Raw genomic sequence first — 16,008 nt, 5'->3', positions numbered from 1 at the left:
ATTCTGCAGGAGCTAAGTTTCCAAACCATCTTCAGAGGCAGTCCTATGTATAACACATTGCAGTAATCTAACCTTGAGGCTACCAGAGCATAGACAACAGTAGTTAGGCTACCTCTGTCAAGATAGGGGTGTAGCTGGGGCACCAGCCGAAGCTGATGGAAGGCACTCCGGGCCACTGAGGCCACCTGAGCCTCGAGCGACAGCAAAGGACCCAGGAGTACCACCTAGCTATAAACCTGCTCCTTCTATCAAACTCTCAGGACTCTGTGCCCAGGACACCCCCCTCACCAACCCCCCCTCTTCAGTTTCAAATGCTTCTTCCTGGCTGAAGTGTTCTTGACTGCAATGCCTCTGTCCTGCCTGTGTGGAGAAACGTCTCTGGATCATACAATCATTGAATTGGATTGGAAGGGACCACGAGGATCATCTAGTCCAACCCCCTGCAATGCAGGAATCTTCCACCCGATATGGGGCTCGAACCCACAACCCTGAGATTAAGAATCTCATGCTCTACTGATTTAGCAGTCCATTTCAGGATGCGCTTTTATAAAACCTCCAAATTTTGCAAGGCTGGGGTGCAAGCCTGCTCCACAACCCTCCTTTGCCCCTCCCTTTGCCTAAAGCCCCGCCCACCACGGGAATGTGGCCCATGAGAAAAATGGCTCATGTCTCAGAGGAAAATATGGGGCATGAAGGAACGGCAGAGAAAAGGGGCACAAGGAAATGCTAAACGCAGAGAAATGATGCAGCCTCTTTCAAAACAACACTTTCCTTTTACTTTACTAAACATACAAAATTTAGTACAAACCAAGGTGAATTCTATACAAAGCACCGGCAGGTGATTAGGAACAACCTCCCACAGATAACGTTAACATGGCACCACCAAGCAGGTTACACACGCATGCGCTACTAGAAGGCCACAGCTCCCAATGGTCCTAAGGAGACAGGATTCTGTTTATTTTTGCCCTTTCAGTAAGTGCATCTCCCCCACCTCAGCCATTGCCTCATGCAGCAGGGGAGCGGGGGCGAGTTCCAGACAGCTAACATCTCAGCAAAAATAGAAAAGGAAGAGGAAAGCAGGCAATAGAGGTTTTTTTTCCTGCCCTCCACCAAGATGGCAGTTAGTAGGGATTGTGGACATGTGTCTGAGAGAAAGGAGCATCTTTTGCAGGCAGGAACCCATTGCATGGGGGGAATGGTCATACAACCTGCGCCACTAGGTGCCTTCGTTGTCTGCTTTTCACCACTAGGTGGGGCTCAAGTGAGAGAGCAGAGCAGGAGTGATTCCCAAAACTCTTGCGCTGTGAAAGCCAACTGTGCTTGTTCTCTCTCTAGCCAATTTTTGACTGCTGCTGCCGTCCGGAGTTGGACAACGGTACATAAACTGAACAGTTCTGAGGTTATGTCAGGATTCTCAAACCTTCTTAAAATATGAAATTCCTCCGCCCCTGCAAAAAAAAAAAGAAGGCTAATTCACAAACGGCAAAAACAGAGTTTGTGAATATCATGAGATCGCAGAAACAGTTGTGGCCAAGGGATACAAACAGCTCCAAATACTGGCCAGCTCTGTGTTTGATGGAGGATGCTGGGCTGTTTTCAGCCTCCGCTCCCTGCCACATAAGTGCTAAAAGGGTCTTCCTTTAGAAGGACAACCTATCATTTCCTTGTTCTAGTTTTCTGATTCTCCCCTAGCATCAGGGAGGATGTAGTGGGGCCAGCAGATCATTTCTTGATCCCAGCTGATGTGGCTGGAGGTCTTAGCCCCATGCCCGCTTCCCAAACTCAGTATACTGTCCTGATTTGGGACTGCCTCCAGAGTTGCTGTCTTTGCATCGTGCCTGGAGCATCGCATGGCAGCCCACGAAGGGCCCAGGCTCCCTTGATGTGCACACCCTGATCGTGCTCTCCTATTGGTGAGCAGACATGGCCAGAGCCCTCTCCCACAGCCAATGACCATTCAAGCGGGTATCGGTACAGAACAGCGCCCCCTTAAGGAGAAAGGGTCAATGGGAACATATATCCCAATTCCCCTCCAATCCTGGCTGTCTCCTTGATTTAGGTGAGGTTAAAAGTGACATCTGCCAAAGGGAAATATAATTGCATTCCCTCCAGCTTAATGAACCAAATAGCCTTGACTGACCGGATCAGCAATAGCATCTCTGGCAAGGAGAAAAACAGTCTCCACATTTAACCACCAGACTGAGAGAGAGTGCAGGTGTAAGCAAATGTTACCCCGGTGTGACATCAGTGGTTGCAACAGAAAATATTCTTTAAAAAAAAAAAGCTTTCCAGCATGCAAATACTGTGGATGGTGTTGCAAAAAACCCCAAAAAAACGGATGGGAAGAACCAACAGCCAAGGGGGTCGGAAAAGTGGGTGAGGTAGCAGAGGAGGACAGTCCTGTTGCAGCACAGAAAGAGGAATGTCTTGGAGGAGGGAGGCAGGATAAAGCACACCAGGAGGCACATGAAATTAGGGGAAAATAAAATGATTGGAGCTTCGATTAACCCAAAGCAGGCGGCCTGCAACCTTTAAGTTAGAATGAAGATTCAGGGACAAATCTGGGAAGGGGGGGAGGGGGGCAGGTATCCTCCAAGACCCGCTTGCGGCCATCTTGAGGAGCTGGTGTCCCCGCTTCTCGGGGAGCACGAGCGATGTCTTGCGTGTGCGTTGTGTTTCTTGTGTGCGTCGCACCAGCTCTTCTGGGTCACGGGCGGTCAGTCAACTGAGTCGCAGATCTCTGCCACAGCAGCATTGAAGGCATGGGGTTGGTCGGCATAGACGTGGTGGGAGGCACCCGGAATAGCCTGAGGGCAAGGGGGAGAATCAGAAGGGGAGATAGAAATATTCCCCAGCGTCGGGCAGCCACCCATCAACAAAGCATGCCCCCTCAAAGTCCAGAGGAACAAGTTGCATACAGACGCAGACTCGCCATGGACAAATTTAACAATATTTGGAATTCATTTTTATAAATACTGTCTTAGGTTAAGGTGTGGTTAACTACAATAATAAACTTTCTTTTTTGGGGGGTTCTTTTTTGTTTTCTACATGGGTGCTGTTTCTTTGTCTTTTTCTTCTTTGCGTATCATCTTACTCTGTGCACTTGCAATTACAGTCGTACCTTGGTTCTTGAATGTAGTCCGTTCAACTTCCGAAATGTTCGAAAACCAAGGCGCGGCTTCCGATTGGCTGCAGGAGCTTCCTGCACTCAAGCGGAAGCTGCATCAGACGTTCGGCTTCCGAAAAGCGTTCAAAAACCGGAACACTTACATCCAGGTTTTGGGCATTCGGGAGCCAAAACATACGAGTACCAAGGTGTTCAAGAACCAAGGTACAGCTGTATTTACTTCTTATTTTCAATAAAGAATATGAAATTTTAAAGAAAGGTCCAGAAGAACCGACATCCCCATGAATAAGGGGCCTTCAAGAACAAGGTGTTTCCTTGAGAGCAATAAAGCTTGAAGTCTGGGCTAACCATTTGTTCCTGGGTCAGAGCCTTCAGGCTACATGAGCACTCAGACCCAGAGGGTTTATTTCTTAACACCACAGCTCCTTAGCTGTGTGCAACTGGCTTCCTGTTCCCGATTCCTACCCTTGTGCAACTGACCCCTGTGAATACCTCTGCACTTTTGAATCCTGACTGCCTTTGGGCCTGCTCTGCTGTGTGTGACGTTGGCCTTCCCTTCCGATGCTGCTATTGGCCCACTCATCATCCTGCATATCTGGATTAAGCAGACACCTGACTGATATGAAACTGGACAGCTTCCCCGCACCCCCCCAACCAACCCTGACACACCAAAGTGCTCTACTGAGATGCCTCGAGCAAAACCATTTTGGAGTTACACATCAGAAGTGCTTCTAGCTGGCTTTTTGACCACAAGGTCTTCAGGGCAGCTGAAGAAGTTAAAACATCAAATGTCATTGAATGGGGAGAAATCACTATGTAGAGGGATTCCTGTGCCTTATTATCGGTGGGAGGGAGGCCCAGAACCAGGGTGCCACTGATTCATTCTCCTATGCATGTATGTTGAAACTGGAATTTTAACTCTTCTACCCTCTATGCTCAGTCCTCTTTAGCTCCTGACTGCCACTAGAATTTGGCCACGTTTCTCCCCTCAGTCATAAGGATGGGGAAATCTGAATTGCAAAAATGCGGAGGATTTTAGGCTAGAGGATTCTCTACTTAGGCCCCCATTCCCACACGAGGAACATCCAATGCAACGGCAACTACATTCATGCTCTGCTCCCCATCTCTCTCTACGTGCCAAAGTTCCTACCATGTCACAGACGTAGCTCCCCGGCCGCAGGCTCTTGACCTTCTCCCCGGTGCTGGTATCAATCCAGGAATTGGCACCGTAGATGAGAGTGATCGGCAAGTCGCGGCGCACCAGGTGGATGCGTTCCAACATGGGGCGCCGGGCCCAACCAAACGCCTCCGACATGGCCTTGAACCCGGCCTCGCCACTGCAATGAGGGAGTGCATGGATGGAAATGCAGTAGTGTTAATAGATACAGGAACATGGACCACAGCACATTCCCCACAGCAGCTGGTATTCCGAGGCATTCTGCCTCTGACAGTGGATGTGAAACAGTGGAGGACCTCACCTGGGTGTCTGGGCATTGCAGTGGTAGATGTACTCCGAGATGGTATCGTCGTCAAAGAAATCAGCAAACTTCTGCTTGAAGTCTGGACGGAAGCGCTGCACTAGTCCAGGCCCTGGAGGAAAGGGTGGATGCAGTCAGTGGGTTCTCATCAAACTTTTACTTGAGCTTCCAATAAAAAAATAAAAACAGCAATGAATGAATTTCTCTTTTCAAGTTGGGTAGCAGCTTTCCTCTTTGCCAAGGGTCCACAAGCAGGACTGTAGATCTCAAAACGTCATTGTTTACATCTCCAAAATAACTGCCATCCCAAGTGACTTCCTGTGAGAACCACTTCCTCTCCACATTTATCTCCAAGCACAGCTCTGCCCATTTTACAGATGGAAGTGCTAAGGGAGGTGGGTGATGCCTCATTTGAGGTCGTCCCGCAAACATGTGAGATATGGGACTAGGTGTCCTGGATTCAAGTCCAAGGGCAAATGTTTTCGTCATCCATGCGATCTCATCCTACCCATATGCACTTGGGATTACCACCCCCCCCCAAATATCTATGGGACTGGTCTTCTGGGATTGTTTGCTTTTTAAGGGGAAAAAAGATAAGTAAAGGAAGTTTTGCATGGAATGGAGAAAGTGAAAAGAGCTTTTCTCCCATTTGTTTAAATATTGGGTATTGGGGTCACCCAATTTGGGAATATCCAGGAAGAGAGGTAGAAACAGCTCAGAACAAGAGAGTCTTGTGGCACCTTAAAGATCAATAAATGTGCTATGGCTTAAGCTTTTGTGATGGATAATCCACTTCATCAGATACATGAAGTATTCCAGGAAGGGAATTCACTTTTTTTAAATACCAGAAAACAGATTTCTTTGAGCATGGATCCTTTGAGCACCGAGGGCCTTCTGGTGGTTCCCTCACTGCGAGAAGCCAAGTTACAGGGAGCCAGGCAGAGGGCCTTCTTGGTAGTGGCGCCCACCCTCCCATCAGATGTCAAAGAGATAAATAACTACCTGACATTTAGAAGACATCTGAAGGCAGCCCTGTTCAGGGAAGTTTTTAATGTGTGACACCTTAATGTATTTTAATTTTTTTGTTGGAAGCCGCCCAGAGTGGCTGGGGAAACCTAGCCAGATGGGCGGGCTACAAACAATAAATTATTATTATTATTATTATTATTATTATTATTATTATTATTATTATTATTATGTAGCCAAAATGCATGCTATCAACAGGCTTGGGGAAACCCCGAGATTTACAGAAGTACAAAAAAAGTTTTAAGGAAAAATAGAAATAATCAAAGACAGAGTAAAATAGCCCTATGAGGAATGAGAATATTCAGTGGCAACAGAATGCTAACTAATTCCAGGTGGGGGATCCAGAAAACTAGGGAGAATGGAATGCAATGGAGTAACATGAAAGTGGGTATGGCTGGCTGTCACCCTTCACCTGTAACATTTTTTGTTGCAGGTCCCACTTGCCTCAGCAACTTTCAGCAACAGGGATAATAAGCTCGGCCACTTCTACTATGAACAAGTGTCAATTCCGGCACATCCCGCTGCTTATTCTCCCGGCACCCTCCGTTTAATCTTCTTGCCAATTTCACTCACCCCAGGGCCCAGCAGCTCGAAGCACAGCCAGAGGGTTGGACCGTCCCAGCACCGTCGCCACAGCCTTGATCCAGGTTGGAGGGGTGCGGATCTGAGCCGGGTCGGACGGACGCATGGGGAAGCCCCAGGGATCCACGAGGATCAGATGTTTCACCCTGGGTCAGGAGAGGCATGATTTACTTCAGGGTACATGTGCACAGAGGCCAGTCACAAACAGTGTTCGAAATCTCCATTGTTCATCTAGGCACATTTTGCAACTGGGAATTTCATTAGCACGAGCAGTTTCTGGGCTCTGGGTGCAGTACTGCACCTAAGATTTCAGATTAAAACTGCAGAGTGAAAGGAAAGGAGGACCTTTTTCTGCTTCCCCATTTCCACTCACTCTCTGAAGACTGGAGAAGAGACCCCCTTAAGAATATTAGAGTAGTGGGCAGGAGAAGGACTAGACCATGTGAAAAATGAGCACAATATTTTAGCTGCAGTTCATTCATTTTCAGCTTTGTATTCTTATTTTAAAGAGCACCTTGACATTCCATGGATGTGCCCATAACCCAGGTTTAAGGTGTCATTTAGCTCCTAGTTTTCATATCTCAGTTTCTAACACTGGTCACAAATCCAGCTGACTGCTTAAGAAAATAATAATTCCACACTCTAAAAGCTCTGCATGTTGGAAAACTAGCATGCCAGGAAGATCTTCTCTCTGATATGTTAGCTTACTATATGCGAGGATCATTCATTTATGATACTTAGTTGAGTATCTGATTTCCCACACCTAAATTCTCAAGTGGTACAAACCAGCAAAGGCTATACCATCCAACGTTTATCCTAAGAGCCTACTTAGGTACCCAATTAAGTACCTCCAGTGAGATCAGCCTCTTAATAACATCTATATGCTTGACTTAGATGGGAAGGGCAGAAAGACAGGCATTACTGGCAGGTCTATTCCACTAGAAATTATGAACAATACTACTACAGACTCTCTGATGTCCTGGGCCTTAGGATCTTTCTGGAACTTCTGTATGACCTCCCTGTCCAGGCCAACCTTTCTGACTTAGGGTATTTACCTCCTTCACTGGAGGTTTTTAAATAGAGATTAGATGTCCACCTGTCATGGATGCTTTAGCTGAGACTAGGTGACCCTTGGGGTTCTTTCCATATCTACCATTCTATGAAGCAGGTGGGGAGAGGGAGATGGGCAGGATATATTTCAGATGACATAGCACGGGTGAGGGATCCCAGGCCTGGGAGCTCAAGAAGCCACCTACCCACCCTCCGCAGGCCACTTTTAGTTGGCTACACCTGGCTTATAACAAGGCTGGCTGCAACACAGGAGGTCAGAGCTCTGCTTCAGTTACTATAGGCATGGAGAACCAGATGTTGCTGAACTACAATTCCCATCATCCCTGCCTAGAGCCACAAAATGTACCTCTCTGGATACTGCAAGCTGTAGGAGGCTGCCAGGAAGCCACCAAGACTATGGCCGAGCAGGATCATGCTGGGGATGCCCATCTCCCGACGCCAGGCCTCAATGGAGTTCACAAACTCCTCTTCGGCCTCCTGGGCATCCCGGGAAAAGGGGGGCCGGGAACTGCGGCCAAACCCCAGGAGGTCGAAGGCATGGAGAGGGCGACGTTGGCTCAGCGAGTCTAGGTTGAGGATCCAGAGTCCGATGCCCCCACCAAAGCCATGCACCATCACCAGGGGGGTGCGTCCCTTGGCCCGTTCTGGAGACAGTGATACGGTCCAGATCTTGGCATGGTTTGGAAGGGAGATGTATCGGGCCACAAATCGGTTCTGGAGGCCTGAAGATGGAAGAGAGAAAGGGGAAGGTGAGCATCTATTATCCAGGATCCCCCCCCAAAAAAAAAACAATACATACCATGGGGCCCAGGTTCTGTTGGATGTTACAAGGCACACTAGCACTAATGGCTGCAGAAAGGGATTTGATGGGAGGAAAGATGTTCCCTGGATATAGAGGAAACTGTGGGTTCCAACTATCATCAGTCCCACCCAGCATGGCCAATAGTCCAGAAAGATGGCTGTTGTCTTCAGGTCTCCCCCTACAAATCTCGTCTACCTCATCAGTTAGGCTAATCACTTCAAAAGCCTTCTGACAAAATTAGCAAGATGCCCATGGCAATTATCAAATACCAGATCAGATCACAATCAGACAGCAGAGATTGTTTTAGAAGAGGTATTCCTCTTTCTCTCACCCCCACTCCATTAAATGCTTCTTAGACAAAAGCTTAGACAAAAGAATGCTTTTCTTCTCCAAAAAGCATTTGTCTGTGTGCAAATGCATGCTTGTATAAACTGATTGATCCATTAAAACTCACCTGATTAAGCAATCAAGATTTCTTTAAGCAGGCGGTGGCTCTAGTTATGAGCAATAAGATCTAGGGGGGGGGGGAAATCTCCATATTCAGGATCACAATGCCACCAGGCATTGCTGTACATTGACAGAGAAGGCTCTCTTGACAGCCACCCTCAGAAGTGTGGGGAATGGTCCTCTCTGTGGTAACCTGTAAGTTGAGGAACTCCTGCCCCACAGAGGTGCATCTAGGACAGGGGTCCCCAGACTTACCGGGCTTCGGGCCGGTGCCCGCCTCGCCGACTGCACGGCGGGCTGGAGGGCAGGGGAGTGTGCGCGCAGCGGGCCGGAGGGCGGGGGAGTGCGCACCCGTGCGCATGCGCACACGCACACGGTCGAAAAAAAATCGCCGAAAATCGCTTGTGTGCATGCGTATGGGCCTCCCCCGACCCGGAAGTGCACCGGAAATGACCTCTTCTGGGTCGGGAGAGGCCCATACGCATGCGCACAAGTGATTTTCGGCGATTTTTTTTTCAGATTTTGAAGATCGCCGCCGCGCCGCGAGAGCGGGTGGCGGCAGCGGGCGGCGGGGGTCGTCGTGGGCCGGATTGGGAGGCCAATTGGGCCGCATCCGGCCCGGGGGCCGTAGTCTGGGGACCCCTGATCTAGGATCTTCATTACACAGCTTCTGGTGTATGCTGAAGTCACACCTCTTTACCCTAACAGTTAGGCAATTGTTATGAGACCCAACTCTTCTACTCTGGTAAATCTATACTGAGTTGGTTTTGCTTGGAAGTGTTTTTATCCGCTTTTAAAATTGTTTTACTTGTTTGTTCTATTGTGCTGCACTTCTAATGTAATGGAAGGCTAATACAACATATAAACAAGTACACAAGGAGCATTGTGGAAAATAAAAATGGCACCTTAGGCCCAACCACCTGGTTTTGCTCAAGAGTGCTGGGCCAGAGGAAAACTAGTACCAGGGAAGTCCTGGGCAGGCAACCACAGTAAGCCTTGGGGTGTCACGTGTAGATACCCTAAAACTGATGCTCAAGGTAAGAAACAAAACCCTTCCACTTCTTGGTGGGTCTTAATTAAACCACAGAAACTCCCCACCACCACCAATTGTTATTTGCCAACTAAGATTATTATGGAGCCATGGCATATATTTTTTCCTGGCAACTTCTCTGGCAAGTTTCTCTCTCTGTGTGTCTTGGCTTAAATTTGAGGCCATTCAATGAAGCTGAATGTTGGAGGACTCAGGATAAACCATAGCTGCCAAGTTCTCCCTTTTTTTTAAGGGAAATTCCCTTATGCTGAATAGGCTTCCTCACGAGAAAAGGGAAAACTTGGCAGCTATGGGATAAACAAATGAAAGCACTTCTTCTTACAGTACATCATTAAACCATGGAAATCGTTCCCAACCAGAGGTAGCGATGGCTGCCAATTTGGGACAGCTTCAAAAGAGGACCAGACAAATTCCTAGTGGGCAAGGTTATCAATGGCTACCAACCCTGATGACTCTGTTCTCCCTCCACTGTCAGAGGAGAGTTGCTGGGAATTGCAAGAGGGGAGTGTCCTACTGTCCTCAGGTTCTGCTTGTGGGGCTTCCCACAGGACTCTGGTTGGCTGCTGTGAGAATAGGATGCTGGACTAGATGGGTCTTTCGACAGATCTTATAGGATATTAGTTACCATCTCTATTTTGGACAAAGGAGAAAGAGGACGCTCCTCAAGCCCTCCTTTACTTACACTGCAGGATCCGAGCTTCCACGTTCTTGAGGTGGGACATGGAGGTGGGACGCCAGGCAGGCAGCCAGCCCCCTAGCCAGCCTTGGGTCCTGTGGAAAGGATATAGTTTTGTTGAGACATGGGTGGGCAGAGGCAGGCAGAAAGGGAGAGCAAAGGGGTTGGGAGAAGAAAGGAAAAGGAAGACATTGAAGGGGGTCAGTGATAAACAGCTGCTTCCCATAGCAAGCTTTTGCAACTCTGTGATTGGAGGAGAATGTGACTTGATAGAGCAGGAAAAAGCCCTTGAATAACTAGGGCAGATATCCCCAAACTTCGGCCCTCCAGATGTTTTGGACTACAATTCCCATCATCCCTGACCACTGGTCCTCTTAAGCTAGGGATCATGGGAGTTGTAGGCCAAAACATCTGGAGGGCCACAGTTTGGGGATACCTGAACTAGGGTCTCTAAAGCACAAAGAGAAGGGATATGTTCAAAAAGCACTCAGAGGAAATGCTCCCATGTTTCTAGGCGTCACTCCTGATGGGCCACCTTGTTTTTCTCAGCAAAATGCAAAGCTTTCACTTCCTGAAAACGAGAGCCGATGCAATGCAAATACTGTACAGTAACTCCACACACAAATACTGAACATGAACAGAAAGGGCTGCCATGTGGAAGTTTCAAAGCAGAGGTTAGATAGCCTTCTGTCCTGAATGCTTTAGTTGAGATGCAGGAGGTTGGACTAGATGACCCTTGGGGTCTCTTTCCAACTCTACAATTCTGTGATTCCACAAGGCTGCCACCCTACATTATGAACCTAGGTCCCATTAAGGGCAAAGTGAGTTAATACCTAAGTAAATACGCTTAAATAATGGGCTGGGAAATCCCTAAGTGAAATCGGCCCTGAACTCACTTAGTGGTCCAAAGGCAATACCTTCTCCCTTAGCCTCCATTTCTCACTGCAAAGGTGATAATACAGTTTCTGCAGCATATTGACACATCTATGTTTGAAATCGCTGAAAACCTGCCAATATCCTAGCAGTGCTGTTAAGTTTTGAACCATGCAGTTTTCACCACAGCCTGAAGACTAGCCACTTGCATCTTTTTGTTTCATTTAGAGCAGTGTTTCTCAACCGCTGTTCCGCGGCACACTAGTGTGCCACGAGACGTTGGCTGGTGTGCGGCGATGAGAAGGGCGAATTGCAATGTTATGTGCCTGGCGGAAAGGAAGCCGGCCGGGTCACGACGCGGAGCGAGCGCAGCTCTCAACAGCCACCACCACGGGAGGGTGGTTTTAGACAAACTTAAAGAAGCTGGCTGGATGAGCTCAACCTGAAACTTGCTGAGCAAAGGATTGTGCTGGCAGAGAAATCAGCGGCTTGTGAAGCCTTATTACAGGAGATTGCAACCAACACAGCAATTGGCAAGTGTTTCTTACAGTCATAATTATATAGTCAATATAGGGCGGCACAGAGTTAAAAATTTTAACTTTTTTAATGGTGGTGTGCCTCGTGATTTTTTTCATGGAACAAGTGTGCCTTGGCCCAAAAAAGGTTGAGAAACACTGATTTAGAGAACAGCAGCCCATGATGGTCAACACAGAGTGTGGATTAAACCTGGGTCTCCCTGGTCCTAGCCCGACACTCTAGAATAAAAATACTATTAGATAATACCGGCCAAGCTTGTGGGACTGTTGTAAGGAATAATGTGATGGTGTACGCCATCATCAAATTTGTGGGGAAGGGATTTAACTCAGTGGTAGAGCACCTGCTTTGCATGCAGAAGGTCCCAGTGAGAGGACCTTGCCTGGAATCCTGGAAAGTAGCTGCCAGTCAGTGTAGACAATATAGGCGTACCTTGGAAGTTGAACGGAAACCGTTCCGGAAGTCGTTTGACTTCCAAAACATTTGGAAACCAAGGCAATCGGAAGCTGTGTTGGACATTCAGGTTCTAAAGAACGTTCGCAAACCCGAACACTTACTTTCGGGTTTGGAGCATTCGGGAGCCAAAACGTTAAGACTTGCAAGGCGTTTGAATTCTGAGGTACGACTGTACTGCACTAGATGGACTGGCTCAGCATGAGGCAGCTTCATCTATTCCAACATGCAATGAAACTTCTAATATGTTGCACATGCAATGAAACTTCTAATATGTTGCATAAATGCTGAACTTTATCGTTATGGTGGTATCAAAGTCCATTCCATGATCCTGTGAGTGATCAGATCCCCTATAGCCAGAGTCATGTGATCGGATAGGCAGTTTTCAGTGCCTGCCTGCCTGCCTCCCTCTCCTAACAGTTTGCAGTGGACAAAGGAGGAGGAGGGGCATTAAAGTACTATACTCACATTTAAGTTTTTGCTGTTTCATCTCCTGCCCCCTGGATTTCCACATAAGCCCCACTATCAAAATTCTAGCTATGGGAGCTCAGTTTGCAAAGAAGCAGTGGAGAGGTAAGGGTCCTCCCTTTCCAAACTTCAGCCAAACAAATTGATAACAACACTGTAACTAACATATAGCGCACATCAGCACATTTAGAGTCATTGCAAGCACTGGGTCAGTTGCAGAACAGCACCACTCACACCCCCTGCAGTGTCTTTGTGGGAATGTAAAATGGTTACATTGAAAAGACATTGGCTGCACTCCTCATCCTGGGTGGAGGGGAAACTTGGGAGAACAAGGCTCTATTGTTATGATGCAATGATAAGGACAGCTAGACAAATTGTCTAGTCACTCTCCTTTTCTGCTGAATCACTTCCGACTCGCAACCACCTGGTGCCTTGAATTAGAGACAGCACAGACCTACACACAGAGAGACACTCTGGAAGGGTTTGATTGCAGGGCCAAGTAAAACTAGTAGCCATTCAAAAGCCTTTCCCTAACACCAGGTAAATCTGCTTCCTTCCAATAACACCACAGCTAATGATTGTATCTGGACACAAAGGATAGTTCTTCAGCGTCTGGAGTCCAGAGGTGTTTGCCTCTCTTGTTCCCTGGGCAACTGCTCCCCTTCAAAATCAGCTCAGCGCCTCACCCCCAGACTATGTAAAGCCACATCGAGAAGCAAGAAACTCTGAACACATGCAGAGGATTTTTTCTTCTTCACCACTGAATAGCCCTATCCCACCCAGCTAGGATTAGGGGGGGGGGAGAGAGAGAGAGATCTGTTTTCATACTACTTTAACTTTGAATTTCAGCACCTCTCATTTAGAACTTAATCATCACTGCCTCTGGCATTATGAATAACAGCCTGTCTCTTGCCAAGACCTTGAAACTCTGCCTAAAATGCTGCAAGCCTTGTTGCTTAGTTCTATGTGGGAGGGATGTTATGCTTAACTAGCAGAGAGGGCACTGTGTTCATGCTCACATGCAGTCTGGACTTCGCACATTCCAGCTAGTGCAGAAAACAGTTCATGGGGCGTGGGTGGGGTAGATTTATATTCTTCCTTTCAATTCATATGAATGTAAGATCAGGCCAATGCCCCATCTAGTCTAGCATCCTGTTCTCACGCTGGCCAAGCAGATGCCTGTAGGAAACCCACAAACAGGGTCCAAGAGCAAGAGGACTCTCCCCTCCTTTGTTTTACAGCAACTGGCATTCAGAAGCCTTTCTGCCTGCTACGGTAAGTGTGGAAGCAAAGCAAAGCTATTATGGTTAGTAGCCTTTGATAGCCCTCTCCTCTACGAATTTGTCTAATGCTCTTTAAAAGCCATTTAAATTGGTGGTCATCTCTGCCTCCTGTGGAAGCGAGTTTCATAGTTTAATTATGGCTTGGTGAGAAAGTTAATTTAGGAACTCCTGGAAATTAATCCCCCTCCTTCTTTTCACATACTTCCCCTTGGCTTGCAAGCTATAATTTCATCTCACAGGCATGATTCCCTCAGTATCTTCCCGTGTTAAATTCTTTCTCCGTTGCCATTGGGAGGGTCTTTTGCCTGCCCATTTGCCTTAGGAGGAAAGGCAGATTTAGCCTCAAGCCTTATACAGATTCCGGTCTGCTTTTTCTTCCTTATTCCCCTGCCGGCTTCTTTGCAAACCCAGCCTGCCTCATCCCTTTCTAAGGACAGTATCTTGGTGACAGATCATAACACCTTCCCCCTCCGCAGAATCCAGAGCAACGCTTCCATCAGCAGGTCTCTTTAACTCCTTCCAAGCGCTTAGCCAAAAGAGTGCTTAGCCAACAACCCACACAACAAAGCACATAGGACGGGAAACCACCTGTAGGAGCGAGTGACATGCACAACTCCATACATTGTAGGGCTACATTAACAATCACCCCGTTTCAAACCTTAATCCCCTCTCCCCTTCCCTCCAGAACCAGGATCTGTATTAAAGCAGCAAAATTAAATTAATCTATGAGTGAGAGTGGCTCCGCGACCCGGAAATATCCCACAGTGAACTCACGACTGCTCAAGGTCTTCCTCCATTACTTCCCAAGAAGGAAAACATCACAACAGCTGGTGAGGAAAGGCGTGCGTAAGGAAGGGGTGGAACTAGAACTTGGGGGCGTGGTTCATATTTTATGAATGGCTTGGGGTTGGCGGGGAGGTCTGGGTGAGGCCTGTTGTATAAGCTTCCTGCTGGGTTATATAAGGGGGGGCGGGAGGGATTTTCCAAAAGGGAGCGCGGCAGCGCCCTCTGGACTCCCTCCGCTTGCCGGGTAGATTGGAGTGAAAGAGAGAACAAGAGGGCGGGCTCTTTTCCCCCTGATGTGGGCGGAGGCATCATAAAGAGGGGAGGAGTCTAGCGGAGATGATTGATGGCTTCAGGGAGGAGGGGCAGGATTAGAAAAAGGGGGGGAATAATGAGGTTTTTTTCCTGTACAATAGCGTAAGGAGAACTTGCAAGTGTTGGGAGGAGAAAGTGTTCGTAGTGTGGGACCCAGTTAGGGGGAAGGACAGCCTACGATCCTGCACCCCCGGACTAGTTTTCGGTGTCAAACGAATGCATGCAAGAAAACATTAGCTTTATAGAAATCATCTTTTTTTTCCCTTTCATCCCTTATGAGGCGACATTAGCCAATTACTGTAATCTGCATTTATTAAATGTCCACTATTCTGTCCCCGCTCATCATTAAAAAATGGTTCTCAGGGTTGTTGGCCGGGAGGGTTTCTGAACACAAGCAGTTGGGCATTGCCTCTTTTTCAGTTAGGGGCTGCTACTTCCATGCACCACGACTTCTAATGTAGTTTTGAAATGGCTGCATAGGGCATTTGTAATTGTATTGGGAAGCCTATGCTGTTAGTAGCATGGGGCGTTTGAGGGTATAATTATGGGGTGCAAAGCCGCTTGCTATGGAATGCCAAGCTATAATGGTGTACAAAGCGCCTTCTTTTCAAGCTGCAGCTTGTAAAGCCAAGATGTTTACTTTCGTTACCGTGAGGCTGGAAGCAGAGAGTTCTGATTACGCATGCGCAATAACATGCCCATGTAACCTATATGACACCCTCTCGTAACTGCTATTGAACAAACGCATGCGCATTAAATTCTCTCCTTAAACAGGATGCCTGCAGCGCAAATTAATAAATAAACCCTTAATAGCATACTACTGCTGCTAGTTTTGCTCTTTTCATTTTTTAAAAAGTTAAGTCTTGTTTTCTTTTAATTTCTCCCTTGAACCAAAAGCTTATGTGTAAGGATGAGTGTACTACACATGCGCAAGAGACGCCCCATACCAGGAAAAGGTCTGTGATAGTCTCTAATCCGATTGCGTGCCTGCGCTGCCCTTTTACAGCCGCTCATGAACAACGCTTGCGCACAAATCAGC

General features: G+C 47.6%; 1 protein-coding gene across 2 annotated transcripts; it reads right to left on the bottom strand.

The window, feature by feature from the left end:
• Positions 1–753: 753 nt before the first annotated feature.
• Positions 754–15,996, bottom strand: ABHD4 (abhydrolase domain containing 4, N-acyl phospholipase B). Of its 2 annotated transcripts, none has more exons than XM_088655699.1 (7): positions 15,917–15,996; positions 10,267–10,355; positions 7,631–8,006; positions 6,205–6,359; positions 4,606–4,717; positions 4,278–4,464; positions 754–2,807 (listed from the first exon to the last, which is right to left on the bottom strand). In XM_088655699.1, the coding sequence occupies exons 2-7, from the start codon at positions 10,304–10,306 to the stop codon at positions 2,718–2,720; spliced, it is 960 nt and encodes a 319-aa protein (XP_088511825.1). In that variant the 5' UTR covers positions 10,307–10,355; positions 15,917–15,996; the 3' UTR covers positions 754–2,717. The 2 variants fall into 2 exon arrangements, with proteins under 2 accessions (XP_088511825.1, XP_034992179.3); XM_035136288.3 differs by lacking the exon at positions 15,917–15,996 and adding an exon at positions 14,646–14,913.
• Positions 15,997–16,008: the final 12 nt, after the last annotated feature.

This window comes from Zootoca vivipara, chromosome 12 (genome assembly GCF_965207765.1).
Source record: "Zootoca vivipara chromosome 12, rZooViv2.hap1.1, whole genome shotgun sequence".
Taxonomy (NCBI): domain Eukaryota; kingdom Metazoa; phylum Chordata; class Lepidosauria; order Squamata; family Lacertidae; genus Zootoca; species Zootoca vivipara.
This window is presented reverse-complemented; position numbering and strand designations above follow the sequence as displayed.